We start from the raw sequence: 25798 nt of genomic DNA on the forward strand, positions 1-25798 counted from the left end.
AAACTTTGCCCAGGATAAATTTATTTTTTTCCTCTGCTTAAGTTTTTATTCAGGTTTTTACACAGGCAGCACTCCCACAGCCTATATATGTATTTATATATCTATGTATTAAAAAGCTGGCTGTATTTGAGAGCAATGTTCCGAAGTGCCACCTGTTTCAATAGCAATGTTGCAGCCTTGGAGAGGATTACTGCAGAATGCTAAAGTATCTTCCCCCAAGTGAGAGCTTAGTCTGATTTGATTGACAACCAAATTAGATCTTGAGAATCTGACCTTCTGACATCCTGTCATATATAAATTTAAAGCATCTAGCAACAGAGAATGTATCTGCACAAGAGTGCCAGTACCTCAATATAGAACCTAAATCCAAATACAGGTGCGTGCGTGTCGTGTTGCTATTTGAATATGTAAATAAATGGAGCTATATATAGCTCTATATGTTATGTACATGTTAAGTGAAGGTGGCAGATGCGACAGCTCAATGGCTTTGCTGTTTCTGAATGCTGGTAGAGGTTCTGCACGCTCCCTACATCTCTCATGTTGGCTCCTACCCCTCTCAGCCTTTCTGCTATCACATTTTTCAGGCCTCTGGAGAAGATCGTGTGTGGGGACAGGAGTTGTTAATATTCTGAGTCTGTGCTGAGTTGCTAGGCTACAGAGAGAAAGGAACATTCAAGGAAAAGGGATGGTAAAAGGAAGAGGATCTGCTGAGCTGTTTGGAGATCCAGAAAGGTCCTCTACTCAGACAAAAGGGATCATTTGGGGGAAGGAGGGCATGTGTGCATGTGGTATGAATTGTGTGTAGTCCCTGCTGCCCTGCCATGAGCCAAATCTCAGGCCAGCCCCAGACAGAAAAATGGCACAGTAGGGAGTAAAAGGCAAGATCCACTGGCCCCTTCCACATCATTGCTTGCAAGGTATGCACAGCTGGTCTCCTACTACCTGTGCCAGGGTGCAGTGGGTCACCAGGCTGGAGGAGGCCCTCTCATACATCCTTTGCCTGCTCTTTGCAGGGTGTACTGGGCTCCCCTCTGAGGCTCTAGTGAAAAGGAAGTAAATCCAAAACATGCTTACTGCTTACAGGTTGGATCTCATCTCCTTTTTCCTCTGCAGCAACCTACTACCAAAGTGTCCCCTGTCACTTCATCTGAGTGCGGGGGAAGGCAAACTGTGGCTTACATCTCATTGTTCATCCCTTTTGATGCATTCCTAGGTCATGGATCCACAAAATATTTGACCCTTTCATCCATTAAGAGTTTGTAGTCAAGACTGAAGGAGATTTGAGGTTTTACAATACAGAAACTTCTGTCTGAGCCTGGTTGTCCCAAGTCCCAGCTGTTACCCTCAAAAATGTCTGTCAGGTATTTAGCTGTTCCAGCTGTGAACCTTCAGACCTATCAAGTGCCCTGTGTTCCACTCTTTTGGAAGGATGGGTTGCCCTATGTTTCTGTTCCCTCTCAATATTACTGTCTGTATCAGAACCTTCAAAAAAATTAAACAGTGCTTTTGGGTATTTTTGTTATCTGGATACTTTATTTACCAAGCTCACATGGGCTCCCCGCCAGCTCTGCAAATAGAGCTCCTTGGCTTCAGGACTGTTGGTCCTGGTGCTGCAGCGAGCACTCACTCAACATGGACAGAGACTGCAGCTTGTTCTCTGCCATCCAGTTGACTGTGAAGTCAAAGCCTTCTTGCCTGTGGACCTCCACAGCCTGCTGAAACCTTCTTTTTCTTCATTCATCCTGTAATAAGCTTGACTTGTTCAGCAGAATCAGGAGTGTTTTGTACAGCTGCATTTTGAATGCTGTTGTCAGTTAACTGCACCGCACCCATCCATCAGGTCTGTGATCCCGCAGTTAAGACTTGGATGGATAAAGTGGGAGAGTGATAGTGTGGGCCATATGGTGTGCTCTGCTGCTGCCCTCAGTCTGGACTGGTTCCCTTGGCTTTACCCTGGCATAACCAAGGCCAGACAAACCCATGGATGGAAGCAGAGGTAGACAATCCATGATGATACACTGTCTGGTCAGTAACGTTGACAGTACAAATTGTTTCCTAGAACAGATTTGTTGATACCCTGTACTTTCTAGTTGTCCCAGCAAGACTATATGGTGCTCTGTTCATACCACAGTTGAGAAGTTGATTGCTAACCCTTTTGTCTAAGGATACTCCATCTTGCTGAGCTTGTCAACTTAGGGGCCACAGATATGGCTGTGCAGAATATTCCTATGTAGAAACAGACAGCCCAGATACAGAACTGGGTCTCTGTCTGCAGAAGTCTTAGGGTTTTCAAGTGCAATAGTTTTCCTGGGCTTGTTGAAAAGTAGGCCTTGTTTTTCAAACCACAGGGCTGCCTCCTCTATGCTTAGGAGACCACACTTGACCCCATTGCCAGAAATACGTTCTGCTCTTCTGCATTTCACCATCACACTGCTTACTCCCAGTTATCCTTCCTACATGCTCAAACTTTGCTTTCTACAGGAAAGAAACACCATCCTAATCTTTTGGTCAAGCCAATCTGTGCCTACCTAGTTGAGGTGATTGTTCCACCCAGGACATGTTAGCTGTCTTAAATCATTTAAAGGATTTGTTTGCCTCTGGCTGCCTCCTGGGAAATGACATCTTTCTGGCAACTCTCAGAACCCAAAATAGCAACCCTTCCTCCTCTAAGTTAAAGCCGTGTCTTTTAAACACTGTGTGCCTTGATATTGTTGCAAAGGGTCTCAGTTTTAATGCTCAGAGCTGTATTGTTTATTCCATGTAAAGTAGTAATATTGCTTCATTTATAACATGATTCCCTGCCTTTGCAGCCCCAAACTGCATTGGTGGTCTTGACTGCACAAGGAATTACAAGCTCTGTTTAATTTTTTTTCCTTAGGGAGGGAAAAATCTGTGTTTCTGTGCTTGCACACTTAGCACTTGCCTAGAGATGTGGGGATCCAAACTGCAGCATGGAGTTGGGGTTAGTATTAGCATCAGGGTCTGATTTTTACAGATAAGAAAAAATGAGGAATAGGTGAAAGTGCCCAAAGTTATCTACAGAATTATTAAGTGAGCTGAAATTGATACCCAGAGGTGTTTCTAGAATACCTAATTTCAATGGGCTACTAAACCCCTTAACTGCTTTAATTCCACATTCTTACAGCCTTCTCCCCTGCCCTGCCATGTTCTCTACTGCTCAGTGTTTATGTAGAGGGCTGCAGACACTCTGCTGCTTGGGGTAGAGTCTGACTGAATCAGTGTCCAGCAAAACACTTGGCAAGGCGAGGAGAATGTTTTATTTAAATATAAAAAAGGTACAGAGGAGTGAAGAGTTCTGGGAATGTTCTGGAGAAATTACTTTTGTCTGTTACTGGGTTGATCCTGCTAGGATGCCTGTTGAGTTTTAACCACTTTAAGTGAGCATCTCTCAAAAAGCAAGAGGTAACAAAGCCACTACAGGGTGGAAATTCTCTGAGGATACATGCAGGGGCTGTGAAGACCCTTTGAAAAGGCTTAGGGAGCATCACTGCTCTTCCAGCATCAACTTTCCTTTGACATAATCAGTTTTCTTCCTCCTTTCTTCTGAAGGGTTTAGAAACTGGTATCTCCACAGTCTCTGTTCAAATGTCTCACTCAAATTTAATTTACTCTAATAGGCTAGTTGTTGCATGTTTAATTAAATACAAAGTGATTATAAAAAACATTTTTGAGCTTTCATGGCTGTATATTAGCTATGCCAGTATGAGTATGCAGGAGAACACTGGCAACACATGCTGTTATGCAGTAAGGGTAGTGCCAGGAAGGTGAGAAAAGATGAGCTGGAAGACGCTAGGTGGGAGAGGGGAGGAGAGGAGTGGAATGCAGGCACCAGCACTGTCCCGTGGCTTGTAGGTGAATGGAAGGCAGTGGTGTAGCTGACTAGATTACTGCAGGAAACAGTGGAAAATAAAGGTAGCCATGCCCTTGCTGAAGGGGTTTCTGTCATGGGTCAGCATAAACCCATGGCAGCATAATCTGTTTCAAATCACCAAGCACTTCAAACAGAAAGTTTGTTGTAATACAAGCAAGTCCTCAGACTCCCTTTCCCAGCTCTGCAATGCATGGTCATAATTCTTCTCTGAGGCTTCACAGAGATAGTGAGTTAGTACTTCTGTGTCTCACAATGTGGGAATGGGTGACCTTGTGCATACCTAGAGAGAGGGTAAGAGAATTAACAAAAAGAGCTAAGTTAAGATTTTTGCCTGAAGTAAATATGGTAAGGAAGAGAAGGAATGTGGAAAGGCTTGAAGCAGCCATTTGGAGACATCTGATGTACTAGCAAAACCTAGATGTAAGCAATAAGCCTTTAAGAATCTCTACGGGTGGAAGAACCTGTGTTACCTGTGCTGTCTGGGACCCGTGTTGTGCCTGGGATAGACTTCATTTGGGAAAGTGAAGCCAGTCATCCCTCTAACTTGACATTTTCCCAGAAGAAATAACTCTGCTGGAGACCGGCTACCTGAGCTACCGCTTGTTTAAGTGAGCATCTGACCTGCTTCAGTTCTACTGGAACTACAATGAATGCCTAGGATGAGAAGATAGGGTAAACACCAACCCTTTGACTTTCTGCCTGAAAACTGGTCAAATTCATGTACCACCTTTTCCTGAATTTAATGTACGGCCTTGCTTCTCTGCCCATATTTGGGTGTTTGGCCAAAGCATACCCTTCTGTGCTGGTTTGGCATGGGAAACTATAGGAAACAAAAATGTGTTTGATCCTTTCTCATTAAGTGGCTATTCTCTGGAAAAGATGATTTCTCAAGTTATGATGGGTCCTGAGTGAAAGCTAGCTGGTGATGCAGAAACACAAAAATCAAATAGTCCTGCTTTTGGGGATAGAATGGGCTATGGGTTTTACTCAGCTGCTAGCACAGGAGGAACCAAGTGAGGAGACCAGCCCGGCAGGAATGAGATGTGTTATCTCACAGAAGAATCTGTGAAAATCATCATTAAAATGGCTTAAGGATAGAAACTGCCTGGCATTGTTTTCAAAGAGCTTGCCTGAGGAAGATGTCATGCTGCAGGTGGTGAGTTTGGGATTGCTGCCTGTAACACTGAACAAGGTTGTTGTTTTGCATGTGTTCACAGAGCAGGTGATACTCATCCCTGTGCCCATCAGTTCTGGCTTTTTCCTCTTGACCTCTGCTTCCAGCAGGACTAGGGCTGTTAAGCAGGTGACATGTGGTGCTGCCTCCTGCTCAGATAGGGCACTGATGTACAGGCTCAGAAGTCTGAAAGCCTTGTCATGGGCAGATCAATGCCCTTGTGGCCTAGGATCCAGCTAAGTATGTCCTCTCTCTTAAACCTGCAGGACCAGCACCATTCCAGGTGCTGCAGGGATAGGGCATGGCAGGAGAGAAATAGGGCAACAAAGTGACACTTTACTAGCACACCCCTAGTTGTTGAGGATATTGCTGGTACCTGTCCCAGTTTCTGGACATGCATTCAGTAATTAAACACATGCAAATTACTACAAAAGTAGATCAGACTAGTGAGGGGAACATCTCCATGCAAAGTACTTCTCAGGTCCTAAAGAAAATGAGTTCAAGAGCACAGAGACCTGCAGCACAGAAGGGCAGAGAGTATATACTAGAAGCCAATCCTTCATTGCATTATTGGCAGAGAGAGAGTGCAGGTGCAAGGTACTCTTCCTGATTCCCAAGTCAGTGTTGGCATCTGGTTATTCAAAAAGAAGGAAAGTGGAAAGAGATTGTGGCTTTCTCACCTGCTAAGATGAAGTGTAGGAAGAAGTATCTGAAACGGTTGTCACTTTATGTATAACAGCTGTCATGCAGAACTTCAGACTTGTAAACTGGGCACTGGCACTTGCACCAAAACAGAAATTAAAAGCAGCATTTTGGCAGAATGCTCTCCCCATGAAAAGTACAGTAAGTACAAAAGCTACTGCCTCCTGACCTAAGCAAAGGTGAGAGTCTGAACTGACTCTGTGCTGTCTTAAAGATGGAAAGACTACCAGGTATTTACTTGTCAAACTAACTGGTGCATGATAAGGTCCAGGATGCCTTGATTTACCTGCATAGAAATGCACAATCCCTTATGAGGGCAAAATAAATTCCTTAAACTTGCTAAGGAAGAACTGTGGCCATCCTGCACTGTCCTTCTTGTATTCTGCACATTTTACACTGCTTCAATTCTTTGCAACTGATTGCAGGCACATCCTGTCTTCTCCCCTTCAAAATAATTCCTCTTATTTCCCCTACCCCCTCCTTCAAATGAAACATACTTGAGGACTACTTTGTCCTTTAATTTCTTTCCCAAGAATGACGGGAACAGGAGATGGTGTTTAATCATCAAAGAAGTTGAAGCCAGCAAACTGTTCATTAGTCTCTGGCAGTGGCAGCTTGGTTTTTACTAAGTCAGATGTTCCATTTTTCTCCCTCTTTCTGGAGCATTTTGGCTTTCCTAATGTTCTTTTGTGCTCTTGGACAAGGAGACCATATGTCATTTGCTTATATAGGGAAGGACTTTTATTTGGTCGCTTTTCCAAAAGGAGGTGCATTATCTAAGTCAAGGTGGAGGGCAAGTGGTGGGGAAAAGTCAAGTGGCACAGCTAGTGCTAGAGGTGAGGTGTAAACCCTGCTTTATCCCTCATGTCCAGAGTCCTGCAGCAGTAGAAGAGCAGTGTACTCTCTCACCTGCAGAACAGTTATTGCTTCCAGGACCATAAAAGTGCTTGGTGAAACACAGCCTCTACTGGCAGCCTCAAATAGTCACCTGGAATAGTCAATTTCAAAGCCCCACAAAAAGGTATTTGACTCATTTGTCATCTACAAAAATGGACTATACACAGGAAACATCCACGTTGCCAGAAATGCTATATTCTGAGCAAGAAAATTGACCCTTTCACATACATTATTCCTTCAGTTTCTAATCCTGTCTTTTGAGTCTAGTGTAGCCCTAATGAGCCTGTACATTTCTGCCTCTGGACTAGTTCAGTACCAGGGACTCTCTAGGTCACATCATGAAGGAAAATAATCTGACCCAGCCTGGCCATGATCTGCATCTCCCAGGAGCTGTGCTGAGGGTTTAGGAAGCAGCCTGCCTGGGAGTTCTGCTGGGAGATGGAAGACACTGGAAGTTGTTCTGACATTATGTTGTAAGATGGAGCTTCTGCCTTGCAGCAGCAGGCTCAGCATCCTTGGGCTATTCCTTCCTGCTAGTCCCTTCCTGTGATGACTTGGACTGTATTTTCCACATTAATGCTTAGACCTTCCAAAATACTGTTATGCTCTTGACCTCATGCTTTTGTAACATCAGATTCTACAGGCTCTGTGGAAAGGTGTTTCTATTACCTTGGCTTCAGACTGTTCTTGTGCACCAACCCCTTGCTGAACGTTGGACACTGTCATCATACAGCTCTGCTCTGTGTTTAACCCATGCAACAGTTCTCCCCTCCTTGTTACCTCCTGCCTATATTCACTCAAAAGCCTTTCAAGTGCTTTTGAGTGAATGTAGTTATTTGTGTTCTGTTGAGTAACCCAAAAGTGTCTAAAAGGGGATGGGACCCTGTAAGCCTGAGTAGCACAAGGTTTTGATTACTGACTTAATATAAGCACTACAGGGAATCAAAAAGAGCAAGACTGATTTGTACCTGGTTTAAAGTGAGGTATATATAGTGAAGAACTAAACCATGGAACTCACTACCATAAGGCTGCAGATTCCAAAGGATGAATATTTTGAGAAATAAGACAAACTCTCAGAAGAGAAACTGAGTATTTTCAATTGAGAAGGTACCCGCTCTGTCTGAGGAAATCCTTAAGTCTCAAATATCTAGAGAATTAAGTAGCACAACAAAGACCCTGTTTAGCTTATATTCCTCCCTGCTATTCTACTTGTTGTTACTGAAGACAGGATACTAATGTACTTTTGGTCTGACACAGTACAATTGTGTCTCCAGAATCAGCACAAACACATTTGTAAGAATACCACTTGAGACACATACCATGCTTGTGCTCTGCACACTGACATGAGACTGCAGGAGAAGGGCATCACTTTCTGGGGATGGGGGGCTCCTTAATTCTGTACCCCTCCTCTCACTGCAGTGAGCAAAAGAGACACATGCTGCTCTCCTCCAAAGGCACAGCCTTGAGCCTCAGGACTCTAACAGCATGTCACTGCATGCAAAGGAGGAGTTCCTTCAGTGGCTTTCCAGTTAAAGGCTGAAGCTGTTGTCTGCAGAGTGCTGCCCTGTTAGTGTGGTGCCTTAACTTGTCCTGCTCTACCCCTTGCTGTTCTTTGATCTGTAAACAAGGAAGTTCAGGCTCCCACCCTGAACTGCCTGCCTGAAGTGTTGTGTCCCTCGGTGGTCTGGGCACGTCCCTGCACACCATTCAATGTACATGGCTGGCCCACAACCAACTGGTCCATGTCTTCACCTGGGTTGTGGTGGCTTCAGACACTATCTGCTACCTCCTGGCTTCAGCTTCCTCCTGCCCTCCAATCTGTTATTGCTTCTGTGGCAACCAACATGTACTTATCAAACCAGGAGTGACTCCTGTCCTGTATTAGTCCTCTTCTCATTGCCTTGGCCTCCTCAAACATTACCCTCCTCTGCACAAGGGTATTTGTTCCCATTAGGTTCAGATCTGACATCTTCACCTGGGACATTTCTGCTCTAAGAGGCAGCTTTGGTCTCCTGTGACAGTGGGTTCATTTTTGCTCCCAGACTGCACAGAGGCAGCACAAGTAGGGAAGGGTCCAGGATGAGTTCAGGTTTGCTTTCTAAGGATAGGTGACCATTGCACTCCCAGAGGGGGTCTGTGAGATGGAGGAGCTTATATGGTAGAAGTTAATAAAGGTGTTTGGAATACAAGCCAGTGGAAATTCATTCTTGAATTCATACTAATAGTGCCAGCTTATTTCCCTTCTTGCTGTGCCTCAGCTGTTGTTCCCTTAGACTTATCTACCCTGTCCTCTGAGAATCTAGGGAATCCCTGTTCATGCTTGACTGACTTTGTTGCCTCTGGGGTTCTGCAGGAAATACCTTCCTCCATTCATGCCCCTGTCATGTCAACATTTTGTTCTTTCACAATGCACAACATCTTTGTTTTGGGGTCTCTGCTGAGTTTCAGGAAAGACTGTAATTATCAATATCCTCTTGTCTGGAGATGGATTCTAGCAGCCCCATCCTCAGCAGCTGGTAGGAAGCACCATGATTCCAGCATGTGAGCTTCCCAAGCAGGCTCCTCTTCCTTTTCCAGTACTTTTGCGGCCCTCTAAATTGAACTGTCCTCCTTCCTCACAGGGAGGCACCTCTGCACCATGAGTGTCTGCCATCTCCACGTGTTGCTCTCACCTCTGCCTTCTGTGCCTCACGCAGCAAGAAGGAGGAGAGAGAAAGATAGCAAAGCCTTTGCAGAACCTAGGAGTGGGGGCGGCAAGGGCGGCTGGGCCTAACAGCTTGCACGGAGCCGCTCGGTGGAGCAGACTCAATGGAGGCATGTGGAGGGTCCCACAGGGACAGTCATGCTGAGCAGCTTTCCAGCAGGCTCAGGTGCCATCTGAGCTTCATGAGGGACCAAAGGGGAGCTGTGGTGCTGAGCGCCATCCCGCACACAGCTGGGCCATGAGGTCTGCCTGGGAAGGCAGGGAGGGCAGCTCAGGGGTGCTAATAAAAGGTGAATAAAAGGGCTGGAAGCAGTGCTGAAGCTGTGCGGCTTGTGAGCTGCTGGGTACCAGACTTCTGGGGCAAACCAAGGGGTCTGGCCACTGCTGGGCTAGCAGAGATGGAGGGGAGAGGAAATGCTTGTTCTGAAACACAAAAGCTCTTGTGGCATAGGGGCATGTGATTTGTTGGTCAGTGAGGCTCAGCAGGGCTCAGCTGGTTCTGAACGAAGCTTTTCCCTTGGCCAGTGCTGTTGACTATGGCATTTCAGCTTCCCATAGGGGGATGCTGGACAGGGTAGACACATGCTGAACTAGTTGAGCTACAGTAGCAAAGCCTAGCTGGAGAAAGTTTGAGGTACCTTTGGAAAGCTTGCTTTTCCCGAGAGTGGAAAACAGGGGACCAAGTGGAGGCACATAACTTCTGATCATGTCCACCCATCAGAAGCTCCCTTTCCCTCATCTCAGCCTTTGTTTTTTTAAAAAAACTGAATTCCAAGTTTATTCTGAACAATTTTCGAAGGTCTTTGCAGATCAACCTGTACAGAATTTCTGATAAGGAGTGGTATCTCCTTTTTTTTGCCTCTCTTTCCCCAGTAGCCTCCCAGGTGCAGCAAGAGGTTGCACACGGTGGCCTGGCCTGATGGCTTCCACCCATCAGAAGCTCCCTTTCCCTCATCTCAGCCTTTGTTTTTTTAAAAAAACTGAATTCCAAGTTTATTCTGAACAATTTTCGAAGGTCTTTGCAGATCAACCTGTACAGAATTTCTGATAAGGAGTGGTATCTCCTTTTTTTTGCCTCTCTTTCCCCAGTAGCCTCCCAGGTGCAGCAAGAGGTTGCACACGGTGGCCTGGCACACACATGCTCCCTCCAGCATGGGTCCTGTCTCTTCTCCCAGTGCAGCAGGTGTACCTGAAAGGATGAACTGGATGCTCCCTAAAAAGCTGTTCCATCCTTGCCCCAGCAGTGACTGGCCTTGGCCAGAATCTGGCCCTGCCTGAGCACTTTATGGTCCTCCAGAAAGACCCAGTGGGATCCATAACAGGACATTTGGAAGTGTTTTTGTTGCTACTGCGGCTGCGCTGGTGTAGTGTGGAGGGGCAAGTGGAAAGTCATATTTGCTTGCACCTCTCATTTGCTCCTCCAGGAGCACCAGTGGAGAATTCTGCTTATTGGGTATGTGTGCACAGAGAAAGCCCTCTTACATATCCCTCACAGAGGCAGCAAGAAAATCATAGAATCATTGACTGGTTTGGGTTGGAAGGGGCCTTAAAGTTCATCTAATTCCACCCCCCTGCCCTGGGCAGGGACACCTTTCACTAGACTAGGATTCTAAGATCTCCATCCAGCCTGGTCTTGAATGCATCCACAACTTCTTTTGGCAACCTATTCTACTGCCTCACCACCCTCACAGTGAAGAATTTCCTTCTAATATCTAAATCCAGCTGTGTTGTCCCACTAAAGTGCTCCAGTGGTGAGCTGGAAGGAAGAGCTGGAGGAGTGCATGAGCTCCAAGTGTGTTTGAATTTGAAGTTCTTCACTGAATATGGTAAATGGACCAACTTTCTATCTGCTGGTGATGCTGGGAAACCCAGCTTGTATTATATCTCTGGCATCAGCAAGCTTGTGAGTGTCACAGGTTACCGGGAGGTTTGGGAAAGCCTCATATTAGCCCAATGACAAATAAAACCCTACAACAAAGGGACTGTCATCCAAGACTTGGAGGAAAATCAGGCTCATCACTTCTGATTCCTGAACTTATGAACCACTGCATGTATTGGCTCCATCTGGCCATTCTGCTTCTGCAGAACAATGTCACCCTTGGTCATTATTTTATATGCCTTTGAAAGGAAGGCTATGATTAAGATCTTGCAGGCTCTGGAGTCTGGCCAGGTGGTGATGCTGTGGTGTCACGTGGGTACTTCATAATTGTCTGACCAAGCTATGGGGTATAAAGGGGAAGGCAAGCTCACTGCTTTCTCTCCCGGCTACTGGTTCCTCTCACTTGCTGTAATGGGCAGTATCAGTGCTTCCTCCAGCCCCCTGCTCTATCTCAGGGCCCTGGAGGCAGAGCATCCCTCTTCCCCATAGCTTGGTACTGTGCCTGTCACATGTCAGTGTCATTTGTCATCCCAGGGACAACTGACCTCCGTGGGGTAGAAACTTGCCCTGCTCTTTTCCTTTTGCAGAGAAATCCTGCCTATGGTCCAACAGTGTGATGGGGAAAGGGGAGCAGGAGAACAAGAAGTGGAGCACAGGAGTCAGGAGAGAGAGAGTCTGAGGGAAATGTCAGGCACTAGATGAACTACGATTATCAAGTGCTTCAGACTTCCATGACACTGCCTAAAGAAATCTATTGTACCAAGAAATGCAGGAAGATTAGAAAACAAAGCTCAGCTCTGGCCTGGGTTGGCTTTTCTTCCCCAGAAAGGTCTCTGCACCTGAAGGACATCATCATCCTGATGGCTAGGGTGTAGGCTTTTATTTCTGCACCCCTCTGAGTTTGTTCCCATCAATCCTGGGAATACAGAAGATGTGTTTAGAAGGTATATTGTTCATTTTGGAAGCAGCCTGCCCTTTTTGTTTTCTGGAGATCAATGACACCTCTTGTCTGCTGCTGCTTGAAGGCTGGCAGGAGCCTGCAATGGCAGCAGGGTGGCCTGGTTAGGGGTGAGGTGTTGCAGGGCTCTGTCAAGGATTAGGGAAATGCAGGTCAGTGAAGCAGCTTGCCAAGATGTGCGGGTGGAGTTCTCAAAGAGTGAGAGTGGAAATGATGCCTCTGGAGCCAAGTTCCCCACAGGCAGGGATGAGTCTGTTACCAAGGAGGATAAGAGGTTCCAGGACCTCGGGTGCTCTGCTCCTCTGTGCTCTCACTGCAGTGCAGGTCCTGGGAGAGGTGCTGGGGAGAACATTTTGCTTTGCAAGGTCTTGACCAAAACGAAAATGTTTGTGCCTCTGAGAGATGGACTGTGAGGATTCTGAGGCAGGAGTTTACAGTCCTTTAAAAAGCAAAGCAAAAACAGTTCCTTGGCCAGAAAGCTGTCACTGTGTTTTTGTTCTCTTCAGGATAACACAGAAAGTGACAGATATAGCTTCTGTATCTAGTGTACACCCCAGATTTACTCTGTGACCTTTCAGATATGCATGTGGGTCTGGATTTCTGAATCATAGTTATTTGAGCTTGTTTTCAGAGGTGTTAATCAAACCTGGCTTTGAGTGAAGTCAGTGGGAGAAGACAGGCATGCAGGATACCTCAATGCTCAGCCCAGATGTTAGAGCATGAGCAAGATCCTCACCAGCCTCTTGCACAGAGCTGGAATTTGCAGAGCAGAAACACTCATCATGCAAATCCATGTGGTCATGGAGATTCCTGTGGCACTGTAGGTATCTGCTTGAGAAGGGACAATGTGTCTCTGATCTCACCTGTTCCAGATCATTTGCATACATTTGCAAAAATACTTTTTATTTAAGGACTTGGGAAAAATCTCTGACTTCTGTAAGGTGACTGCCAACAAGCCTTCTGCCCACTTCCTAACCAACATCCTGTTATTTTAATGCTTCTGGTTTACCCCAAAACTCTTGGCTCCTAGCCTATTTAAGAACTGTTGTGAGAATGTTTCCTGTCATTGATGTGTACAGCACTCCTTCCTGTACTACTAGTTTACCTGAGAAGAAGTAATTGTTCTTCTAGGTATGTGGCACCATACTGTGCCTCTGAACAAGCTGATCCAAGGCCTCTGGATCTCCCCTGGACGTGCTGTTACTGTACAGCTACAAGTATGGTTTCTGCAGAGCTACAGCTGTGAGCCAGCAAACAGCTCTCCCTGCCCTCTCTAAAGTTATTGTCTTAGCAACAGTTTAAAGTGTCAACTTTTTACTGTTGAATAGGAGAAGAGCAGGAGATATGTATGGCATAGTGCTAGCTGGGGATGGTTCAGGAATCACAGAGTCATCTAGGTTGGAAAAGACCTACAAGTTCACCACATTGTAAACTAGACCTTGGTGCTAAGTGCCATGTCCAGGCATTTCTTGAACACTTCCAGGGATGGTGACTCCACCACCTCCCTGGGCAGCCCAATCCACTGTTTAACAACTTTTTCCATGAAGAAATTCCATCTGATGTTCAAATTTATGGGAAATTTTTCAGGGAACTGCCCCTTTACCAGTGGATCATGCTCCACTGACAACAGATTTCCTTCACATATGTCCCTTCTTGAGAATCACAATGAACTCCCAGCTTAGCTCACATAACAAGGCAAATGCTAACATCTTGTCACGGCTGGCCTGGGTTGACTTTGAAACCTTGGCCTCGAGGTGACATTCTTCATGTGCCCTTTGGACTCTCATGAATTTCTGCTGAAAACAAAATTGGCTTTTATCAACTATGTAGTACTGAACAGTGGCTGAGCATGACTGCATGGTGGCCAGACACCCTTGTGTAACTTAACTGGGAGATCAGTCATTGAAGTCTTTGGTGCCCATTGTTGATTCACATCTTTTAGTGCTAGTGTAGTCTGAACTACTACTATTTGTGCAGCCAAACTCTAAGCAGGATGGGACAACATGAGAGGGAAGCAGTTTTGCTTGATTGGAGTCATAGAACATCATTTTTTCCCCTGCAAAGCTCAGGCTTGCTCCCATTTTCCAAGAACAAATCGTAGCACACGCACCCCACCCCTGCCAAAAAAAACCCCTAAACAACTGGTGGAGATGCAGACACAAACATTTGGGTGTCAAGGAATTTTGAGAAGTCTTGACAGTGTCAGCAAAGAAGGGATGGAGTTAGAGTGGCGCCAGGCTGACATTCCCATGTTTCTCTCCCAGGACTACACCATCACCATGTACTTCCAGCAGAGCTGGCGGGACAAACGCCTGGCCTATAACGACCTTCCTCTCAACCTGACCTTGGACAACAGGGTGGCTGACCAGCTGTGGCTGCCTGACACCTATTTCCTGAATGACAAGAAGTCCTTTCTGCATGGGGTGACAGTGAAGAACCGCATGATTCGGCTCCATCCTGACGGGACTGTCCTGTATGGCCTGAGGTAAGTCCAAGGGGAATCTTCATTGGTTGTGGCTGAGAACAACACCTCATCTAAACTTCCCTCTTTTCCAAAAAAGCCTGAAAGATACTCAGGTATTGAAGAGGTTTGTGTATCTGTTCTTTTTCCAACCTGGAAATAGTTGTTTCCTTCAGGCCTCCAACATTTCCTGTGCTGCTATAGATGAATGTTGAAGATGGGAATAGTCTGCTCTGGCCATTTCAGGTCACTGTCATTTATGTTGCATAACACTTCCATTTGAAACACTCATTTTCAGTTGCTTATAATTTTCTGCAAGTTTGGCCTATGGAGATGAGCCTTTGTTACTTTTGTATCTAAGTCTGAATTTCTGTAGCATTTGAGTCAAATCACTTTAGTCATTTTTGAGTATGAAATAGAAGACAGGTTTTTGTACAGTTAAAAAATGTCTCTTTACTAGGGCAATTCTGAAGACTGAGGCTTGAAAATTGATATCTAGTAGGGGAATGATCCTCAGTGAGGAAATTTTTTGTGGTCTCTGGAATAAATTGACATAGGCAAGTCCAAAGCCTTTGAAATTGCTGTGCTTGTGTGCGGTGGAGGGAGCAAAGTTTGGCTTTACTGTGCTGTCTGGGTATGTGAAGGGGCCAGGGTAGGTAAGAAAGTTAAATGAAGAGGGCAGAGGGCTAAAAGTGGAGTTTCAACTGTAGGGTGCTGTAGCTGAAGTCCAGGCAATGATTTTTCCACCCCTGTGCTTATCTGCTTTTCTCCTAGGTTTCTTTTGGGGTTTTGTTGTTTGTTTTTTGTTGTTGTCGTTGTGGGAGTTTTTTTGTTTGTTTGGTTTGGTTTGTGGGTTATGGTTTAGGGTGTTTTTGGGTTTTTTAGTTTTGGGGTTTTTTTTTTGGAGGGTGGGGGTGGGAGGTGTTTGGGGTTTTTTTTCCCTTTTCAATTCCCAGCATTCACAGCTGGCTTTTTTGACCTGCCTCCACATTCACAAGTATTTGCAATAGCAGCTCTGGGCTTACATCCCAGTGCAGTGAAGGGGGAGGAAAGACCTTTCTCCTTCAAAAAGGGTCCACCCACCCTTCCCATTTACACCTTTCTCCTTCAGCAAGGGTACACCCACCTTTCCCATTTACAGTATCAGCTCCTCTGCTACTTTATGCTTTTGTGACAAAGTCTGACTTGCGTGATTTTATTCCTCCTCTCTAAGTAGCTGAGCTGTTTTGGGGAGGGTACGGCTGGGTGTAGGCATAGCAAAGCAGGAGGCTGCCCAGGACATCATCCTGCCAGGGCAGCAAGGTGACTGTGCCCTGTGCCCTCCTTATAGAAGAGCCTTGGGAAGTCAAAAGAGCAGCAGTCACTGCTGGTCCTGAGGGACAGACTGTGGTATGTGGGATCATGTATATACTGTTTTTTCCTTTCAATTAATGGATACTTTTTACTCCAGGCCCAGATACAGCAAAAAGTGCAACAAGCCCAGCTTTGCGAGTCTGTCCCTGTTGTGCCTCTCCCTTCCCAGGACAGGTGCACCCATCCCTCTGCCTTGGGCCAGTGATGTTGTTTGGCTGATACTGTCAGAGAGCCCTGAGCCAGCTTTACTGACCCACCAGAAAGCCTTCCCATAGCTGACTACACTGAATTTCCACATTTTATTAAAACAAGGATGAAGGCTAGGTGAGAAGATGTTTTGACTTGGGGCAGGTGGGAGCATAAATTCAGCCTTGGTGGGAAGGAGGGAGCAGAGAGTGCTGCTGAGCTCGGGCTGCTCTGTGCTGCTAAGACAGCCCACCTGAGTGTAGAGCTGCCTCCCCCAGCCTGGTGGGAAATCTTCACACACACCTGCATGGCAAAAGCAGAAGAACTGCAAGTATATTTTTATCAGCTGCCATTTAGTCAGCTCAAATAATGAGCAGTGTGAATCCAACAGCACAGGTGACAGGCTGTGGAAGTCCTTGAAGGGTATGCACTTGACCTGGCTGGGGCTGGAACACTGAGCAAGCACCTCCTGCACTGTCCCTTCCCCTTCCCTCCTCAGCTCCCCTCACATGACCTGTGTGAATGGGTGAGATAAGGAAAGTTGCATCCAGGCCAAAAGAAAGCAAATGGCAGCTGTTTGCCCTTTATTTCCAGGGCCATAGTAAGAGACGCCTGTGTTGGTTTAACTTTTGGCTGGTTTTCCTGGAAGCTGCTCTCTTGCCCCTGGAGAAAATGGTAATTGTGAAAATGAAGCACTGAGCAACTGCAGCTCCTGTTCCCAAACTGTACCTCAGGTCGGGGTGGCTGGCTGAAAGCACTGGGGGACAAGCCAGGTGCCCTGAATGCTTGAAGTCCCTCTTGCTTTGTTCCTAGTGGTCTGGGCAATGATTTCTTTAGGGCTGCTTTCTGTACTGACTCCTGCACCTGCAATTTTGCTGAAAACAATATTAGGTCCAAGTTTGCAGGTGCAAATAGCTGTGATCCTATTCAAAAATACACAACCACATACACAGCAGGTGTAAGCAAGCAAGGGAAATCATTGAATATTCACCTGTGTTCTCTTTATCTTTGTAAATAGGCACGCAGGCTTGTCCTGCAAACAGGAAGGGAAATGCATGTCCACCCTGTGTTTTAGATCCTGTTCTTGCCTTTTTTTGCATTTTGTGGAAAAATTTATAAAATGGAGTTGCCTTGGTGGAAGAAGGCCAAAGGAGGCAATCCCTACTTCTTTTCCTTTGTTTGCCTGTTTGTTTTTCCCCAGGAAAGGTTCCACATCTCCACTCCTTTTCCTGCTACCTTCTCGCCAGTCTCTCCCCCCTCCTTTGAGCTGATCCTGTAGCAAAGTGACTCAATCATGCTATTTGTGGCACAACATTCATTATTCTTTCCAGCAGTCTCTGATGTCAGAGACCAGGGACGATGACACCCTGGCAGGTCCCTGCCTTCAGCGGTGTTTCAGCAACTGGCAGGATCGGGCTCAAGCCCTGGATCAGACCTCAAAGTCCAAGTTAGCTCCCACCCAAGTCAATGGGTGTTTTGTTTCTGAGAACAAGATCAGGCTTCAGATGACTTGTTTGCACGAGGAAATGAAGCTCTTTATTCCATTGTGAAAGTTGGGTGTCAGAAAAGCATATTCTTGGTTTTGGCAGAATTAGCAAATTAATGGATGAAGGGAGTGCAGCAGATGTAATATAGCTACATCTCAGGAAAGCGTTCAATACAAAAGCTTACTCCAAAATTAATTCCCACTGGGCTCAGATTAAAAGCTTGTTGCCAGGTCTCCAACAAAAGGAATGCATAAACAGCAGTGGTGATGCCGGGATGCCGCAGGGCTGGAGACAGGACTGGTGTTCCCTACGCCCTTCCCCAACCAGTTAGCAGATGGCATAAATCCCAGAAGACCAAATAGGGGCCTGGAGCCCAGACTGAGCCCAGAGGGCACTCCTATCCCTGCAAACACCAAGTGGGATGAGAGGATGAAAATGGAGCTGGTGGGTTTTTAGGAGGTGTAACCTGGCACCAAGGTGCCTGAACTCACCTGGCCCCCAAACACATTATAGGAATGAAAAGTGTCTGTGAAGCACAGGAGAGCTGTTTCACCCCTGGTATACAACAGGGAAGTGCTGAAATGATGTGAAAATTCTGCAGTATAAAGGGAGGCTTAAAGGAGCTACCTGCAAAGACAAAGTAATCAGCTACTAAGCAGTGGAGGGATGTGGATAAAATAGTGAGGAAAAGCTGGATAACACTGGCTGAATTTAATATATTTTCCTCCTAATGGATTTTTTTTTTTGGTCCGAAACTGCATTGGTTTCATCAAATTTTAAACAAAAAAAAACAGGGAGAATTTTTTCATATAAGAAAAAGCATTTCAGAGAATGTTGATGCTTCACTCCTAATTTTATGTAGAGAATTTTTCACTTATGCCAATATTTCCCTCACTGTTCAAACTGGTTTACTACTACGACTGACCTCTGAGGAACAGAAAATTACCAAGGCTTTCTCTGGACCTCCAGACACTGTCTAGCCCACTCCTGCCACCACATTCAATAAACTTTACGCCGTCACACATCCAAGCTATACATTACAGTCTGAGATTTTTAATTCCTTTTCTAGAGCCTGTAGCATCCATTTGGTAGTGAAACAAGTTGACACTTGTCAAATGCTGATGTCATCAGTATTTTGCTGTCTGTTTTCAGAGTCCTAAAAATAGAAACAACTCTAACAATGCTGAAATTCTAATATGGTAATTGGAAATCGTATTTGAAACCAGCTAGAAAACATCCTTCAGGGAAATCTTGAAGCTATTTGATTTCATCCTAATTAGGGACAAAACTGGATTTCAGCAAAACAGGTGATTTGAGGAGCCCAGACTGCATCCCTGAGCTCATGGGGGAGTTGGGATGCGGGGAAGCAGGAACGAAGTCGGGTGGACAGCGAGATGCTGGCAAGGAGCCCAGACAGTGTAAACTGAGCAACTGGAAAACTGCAGCAGAATTTGATGATGGAGACTAAATCCTGTGCAGAGAGAATGAGGGATCTCCTCCTGCGAAGGTGGGAGTGGTGGTGAGGAGTGTGTGCATGTGTGTTGGTTTTTTATTCCTGTCCATGATGATGTCATGAGGTGTGTTTTAGAGATGAGTCAGTTTGGAAGCACGCAGAGGTGCCAAGGCATGGTGTGGCTCCGAGTCCAGGGAGTGACCTCCTGGGCAAAGAGAGCACTCCCTACTATCCTCATCAGTGTAAATACCTGATCAGTGTGTAAAGCAAGGGGGAGAGAATTGTCATACTTCAAACAACTCAACGTTTGCAGTATTAAACTGAGAAAGGCTGGACCTATCTGCTTTGACAGCACTTCATTTCTGCTTTTCCTGGGGTACATTCCCATCAGTCAGTTGCCCCTGGGGGACATTAAGCCCTCTCATTGCAGCAAGATACTGCTGATCTGCTTGTGGACCCTTGCTCCTGAGCAAGGAGGCAGCTAGAACACCACTTCTGGCTCACTTTACATAGGTCTGTCAACCTGCACTGTTTCCCTATGTCAAGCATCTCACCCAAGGGCTCATCCAGCCCCAGGTATGCTGTTGGAGCCCCTGATGCCACCCCTGTGTGCCCCTCCAGGGCTGCCCTGCCTGCCCCCCCATGGCTGGGGCTCTGCTGGAGCTCATCTTGGGGGCTTCTTTATAGCTCTCATCTCCGACCTGCCACTTGATCAGGATCCAGCCCTGCCACTATTACATTCCCCATGTTCCAGCCTGGGGTTATTTGGTTCTCCAGCTGGTAAAAAGGTTTCTCCTGCTCCTGTCTCACTTGAAGCCTGCTGTTTGCAGCCATGTCCTCATTCTCTCCATGGGTGAGACTGATTTTTCTGCTGAGAAATTGGCCTGATGGGTTAAGATGGAGTTTTTCAGACCAAGGAGGTTTTTTCTGTACTGACGAAATCCACGGGTTTTGCTTCCCTTTCCCTTCCTGAGGGAGGTTTCACTGGAAATGTTCGAGATGATTCAGGCTCTACCTTGTCTTTAAGAGCTCTGCCTGCTCCCTCTGCAGGTTAGGTAAAGGCAACAGAAATCTCTCCCTTGGTAGCTTGGGTGCAAACAGTTGGACATCCATCCATCCATCCGTCCATCCATCCATCCATCCATCCATCCACCCTCTTGGAGCTAGTCCTGCTCCATGGAGCTCTGCCTGGGGCCAACTCCTTAGCACAAAGATGTGGAGGTTGGAGAAGTTTGTTAGGTGGGTGAGAGGAAATGAGGATTTAATTAGCTCAGCTCCCCAGTTGTGGTTAAGGACAGATCATCCTCTCATTTTTGCCCCCTGGGGTTGGGATGAGGGATTTAATAGGAAACACTGGAAAAAAAGTTTAATAATATGGAATTTCTGAATAATTTTAGAAGCTCACTAAAACAGGACAAAGCAGCAAGCCAGAGCTGTTTCTCCATCCTAAATGTTGCAAGAACAAAAGCAAGCACCATCAGGGCCTGGCTAAAATTGCTGTCTGTGCTATAAGTCTGACTTGTTTATTAGCAAAAATAGAGGTCAAGAAGTATCTACTGTCTCCTGACAGATCACTGAAACAGCTGGCATGTCCTGAACTCCCAGCTCACCCTGGCAGCACCTCTCAGTCTTCTTGCTGATCCTATCCCAGCCATACTCTAAGCCCTGGACCCTGCCTATTCTTTGCCACATCCCACAGGTTTAAGTTATGAGTTATTGTTTTATTAATGCAACTTATCCTAGCCTGATGCTGTTGAGGGAGATATCTCCTGCCCCATTAAGTGCAGGTTGCAGTGTAAACACTGTATATCAGTGTTCAGATATCAGTGTAAACAACAACTGTAACAAATTAATCTTTTTAAAGGTGTTCCACTTGGGTTTCTCTTGTCCCCCAATCCAGATGGCAACTGGCCAGACATACACAGCACATTTGGGATAGAATAAAGGGGTAGAAAAGCAAAACTTCGCAGCCAAAGAAATTCTGCTTTGTACTCTCCAGGGTGGAAAAATGGTTGATTTAGATGACTGGTACCCTGAGTACTAGTTTAGAAGAGCATTTTTTTCTCCCCCATCTGAGTGCTGTGCACACTGTTATTTGTCAAAGGATGCCTATGCAAGCACAGATGCTTTTGGAAACAGAGTGACCTTAGCAGGATTGTGCCAAGGCTTATGGAGTCAGTTTTAGGCAAATAGACACAAGTGGAAAATATTCCATATCCTTGCCTTGCTCTTGGTTCTATCATGACCTCCAGGAGTTTGCAAAGATCAGACCCAGACCGTGTTAAAAGAATGGCAAAATTCACCACAGATTTATAAATCCCTCCAGGCCCTTCGAAGTTTGTGCTTACTGACAGGCAGAAGGTGACATTTGCCAGCATGTTTTTATGACTGACTTTGAGAATGTACAGAATAAGAATTCAATTTTGGGTTTTTTCCCATGTTCAGCAAAACAGTGATTTTTCCCTCTCTTTCTACTCTTAGTCACCAGAATTCCCTTGGGAGTTTCACTTGCCCCATGGGGCAAGCCTGCATAAGTCCTGTGAAATCTAAGCTGCTTCCATCCCTTCTCCTTATTGCTGCAAACTGTCCTGAGCTTTGGGAGTCTGTATCCCGAGGGGACAGGAGCATCTTCAGCTTCTTGGGAGATCCGAAATCCAAAAAGTTGCAACCAGCAACTTAAATGTTTATCTTTTGCTATGAGCGTGTTTGCGTTAGTCCCTACATAATGGCACTTAATCCATAACTGTAAAATAGGGGAAGTGCCTGAACAGCTAGCTGTGTCTCCCCTGGAATTAGAAAGGCAATGGTGGGGGGATTTGCACTATACTCCTCCTGTTCTCATCCACACTGAATTTTAGTCAGCATCCTTTTGAAGCCAAAGGTATCAGGGAATATTCCTGGACACTGGACATCAGTGTCATGCATAGTCAGTTTTTTTCCTGGGTTTGCTCTGTGTCCATAAACAGTCTCTTGGGCATTTCCCAGTTAGAGCACAGCAGAGACACATGACCATTCTCAAGAGGCTTTCTGCATGCAGCCAGATCTTTCTGCTGTGGGGTAAGAATTTAAGTGTAGACAGAGGCTATTCTGCACCAGTTGACACTGGCTTCAGAAACCAGTGCCAGGCATGTTTAGTTTGCTGGTATAGACACAGTTATGATGTAAACCATCCAGCAGTTTATTTTGCAAGGATGAGCTTAAGGAGAAAGGGACCCCACTTGCTTTAGAAATGCCTCAAAGGTAATAGTCTTCCCCAGCTCTCCTTAGAGAGTCTAGACTTGCTCCTTTTGAAATCAGATTACATTTTGAGGAAGCAATTTTTTATGCCTTACACTTGTGGCTCGTGAACTTGGTTCTCCCAACACACTGGAGATGATCTAGAGGATAAACAGGTGGCTGAGGACCTTCAGAACTGAAGTTTGGTAGACAGAGATCTGGTTGAGGCAGGGGCTGAAAGGGCAGCTACCTTGAAGGTGGGCAGCAACAGGATAAGGAGGAGATGAAAGGACACTGGGCCACAGCAGATTTTAATGGTAGGTTAGAGCTCTATGCTGCTCGATGTCTGTGAACTTATATAATCATTCTAAATAAGACAGAAGAAGCCATTAATAAGTAAACAGTGATGAGGAGGATCAGAGACGGAATGAAATGGCTGGTGGTGTTCATGTCAGAGAACTGAAATATTTGTGCAGGACTGATGGTTTGCAGAAACTTGAGCATTCCCTTTTGAGCTGCAGCTGTGGTGGGGCCATGCTCTGTTGCTGCCAAGCTCGGCGTGCTGAGCAGGCAGCAGCAGAGGGGCAGCAGTCAAGGTTGCATCACCCTCTCTGTGCCAGCATCTGCTTTGTCCATACAAGCTTCAACTGGGCAGAGCTTTCCTCATTGTAACAAATAAAGACCCAGCACTAAAACTCTGTGGGTTAGAGCTTTGTGGCTGTTTTTCTAGAGGTGGTTTCTACCTCTCCTGGGGCTAAAGGGCACTCTCCAGAGTGAGGTATCCATGTTGCTTTGACTTCTATTTGATCCACTCGATGCTGGCAGAGAAGGGGATCTCCTTCAGCAAAGCTGCCATAGCTGCTCCACATCTCATACATGTCCCTTTAGTCATTATTTTTTTCCGAGATGTACAGTGGTTTCTCCACAGCACAGTCTCCCACCAGATGAACTGTGTTTGCCTGCCAGCTGTGCAGCCGAGTCGCAGGGCAGTGAGGACTTGGCTACTTGCTAGCACGACTCTGCAGCCCTCAGGAGAAATGATTAGGGCAAGGACATGAATGTCTTTTTTTTGTGGAGAAGGAGCTGTAAAGGTTGTGAGATGTGAAGGGCCTGGCCTGGGGGCCTCTGGGGTGTGCAGAGATTGAAGGAGGAAAGGGGAGCTGGAGATGGAGGGTGGTGGTGGTGGCCAGGCTCGGCAGCTGGAAGGAGCCGAGCTGCTTCATTGAGTGCATCGTGCACAGCGCAGGCAAAGCCTCTCCCCTCCGATGGGCAGTGTCTCTGTGAATCGCCGTCAAAGCAGATGAAATTTCACACCACACAAATTTCTGAATTTAAAAGGGGAGGGAGGTGGGTAGAGAGGCAGGAGAGGAGGAGGGGGAGGGAGAAGATGCAGCCTGGCTGGGCGCCAGCGCCTCATGCTAACGCCACGGGGAAGGTGGCATCCTTCCCTGGCGTTCCCTCTGGTCCCTGCGCTCCTTGCTCCCTTTCACTGTGGTTGCATCTTCTGGAGGCAGTGTGCTCTGTCTAGAGCTGTTTACAGGATGATTATTTGCTCTCTGTCTCCTCATCTCCTTTCTCACAAAGTGAGTATCTGCTCCTCTGCTTTCTGTCTTTTAACCTCTCATTCTTCTCCAGCTCTGCCTCCCCAGGCTGCTTTATCCCTTGCCTCCCCTGATCCCTCTCCTCTGTTCCCTTACCCTGGTGGCCTGTCCCACAATATCTGCTCTCCTGTCATCTCCACTCCTGCCTCCCCCATCAGTGCTCATGCTGTCATCACTCTTTGATCCTCTCCTTGTTTTTCCACCTTACTTTCCTTCCACCTTGCTTCCCCGTTAGCCCTGTTGAGACAGAAGCTACTTGGTGTCAATCCAGCCCATCCATCTCTCAATCCAGTCTTCCCCATGCTGTCTTCCATGTGTCAAGCAAACACATCTCTTCACACAACAGCTCAAGGCATATTAAGGTAATACATTTATACCCATCAAAGCAGGAGGCAGAGGTTGGTCCTGTGGTCTTCTCCACCAGAGATGGCATGTGCTGTGGCCCCAAAAGGTCACTGGGTTGACTGCATTTTGCTTACATTCCCCTTTAACGGTGAGAGGTGCATGAAGCCTCTCATCCTGTCCTGAGTCCCACCTGCCCATAGTACATAGCCACCAAAGCAGCTAAAGAAACCCCTTGTTGGCCTCTCTAGGAACTTGTCAATGTCAGTCACAGAGGCCACAGGTGGGCATGTCACCAATGGTGGCAGGTGCTGTGTAAAACAATGACAGGATTGTGATGCTGTGGGTCTTCAAACGGTAAATCAAAAGAAGTTGGTATCCAGCATGCTTTTTGAGATCTGAAGTCTAAAGAATCAAACTCCCCCATCCTCTGTGGGATACCACTTGCTTTATCCCAAGTTGGGCTGGTTTATCAGGGTTTAAAAAAGCCCAGAGGCATCTTGTTATGCTTCAGGACCCTCACACCCAGGTGTTCCTGTGGTGCTGCTGTCCCTGGGTTTGCCAGGCACTGCAGCTGAAATGCTCTGCACAAGCAGGTGGCTGCAGCCTGGCACAGCTGCGTATGGCTGTGCTACCTCCACTCTAAAAGCACAACAAAACCTGACATGGCTCCAATTTTCACCTGCCCAAGCAGCAGTATGTGGGCAGATCACCAGGAGTTTGTGATCTGCATCTAACTGGGGTGTCTCTGGAGGATGCTGAAGTATATGGTGTGGGTATACCTGCCCTTTAGTTGGAAGGAAGGAGAAATTATCCAGCTTTTGAGGACAGATGCCCTCTTTATCTTGTTTTTCTCCTCTCTGTCCTACCTGTCCCGTGGTTCTCTTCTTTTCAAATCAACAGGGCTAAAATCTGCCCTGATGTAAATCTCTGCTGACATAAATTAGTGTGATCTTGCAAAAATCATTGGAGTGGGTCTGGATTTATTATGCTGGCTGTGAGCGTGAGCAGGGTTTGGTGCATGGAGTGTGGTAGCCATATCTCACTGTGTCACACTTTGCATTTCCAACCAGCACTGCAGGTGATAAGCAAATACTGGCAAGAGGTGAGAGGGTCCCTCTCCAACTCAAGAAGGCGGAAGCCTGGATGTCCTTTGTGCAGTCAAGTTAGCCAGCCAGGCTGCAGTTTTGGGATGGACACTGTGGAAAGGTTTTAGCCCACAGGGTCCACAAATGGGGTGGAAAATTTTCATTTAATACATTTTTGCATCTCACACTTTAGGGAAAACAGGAAAACACATTTGTAACTGCTATTTCCCACGGGTGCAGTATAATATATATAGTGTATGCTGTGTGCGGCATAGGGGGATGAGTCATCCCCGTGCATGACTCTTTGGTCAGTGCCCGGCCAGGATGGACTCTGCACCTCCCACCTTGGGCTTTCCTGGCAAGGTTGCAGCTCCCCTTGGGTGCTCTTTGGATCTGCCCCCCCCC

The 25798-nt window shown here is 46.4% G+C and overlaps 1 protein-coding gene across 1 annotated transcript in view; it reads left to right on the forward strand.

The window, feature by feature from the left end:
* Positions 1-14695, forward strand: part of LOC103804434 (gamma-aminobutyric acid receptor subunit beta-4-like) — a 51957-nt gene extending 37262 nt beyond the window's left edge. Inside the window, exon 4 of the mRNA XM_009077046.1 lies at positions 14471-14695. Coding sequence (XP_009075294.1) covers positions 14471-14695 — 225 coding nt within the window. The remainder of the gene's footprint in view (positions 1-14470) is intronic.
* The last annotated feature ends 11103 nt before the right edge of the window (positions 14696-25798 follow it).

The sequence above is a fragment of the Acanthisitta chloris genome, unplaced genomic scaffold (genome assembly GCF_000695815.1).
Source record: "Acanthisitta chloris isolate BGI_N310 unplaced genomic scaffold, ASM69581v1 scaffold12866, whole genome shotgun sequence".
Lineage (NCBI taxonomy): Eukaryota > Metazoa > Chordata > Aves > Passeriformes > Acanthisittidae > Acanthisitta > Acanthisitta chloris.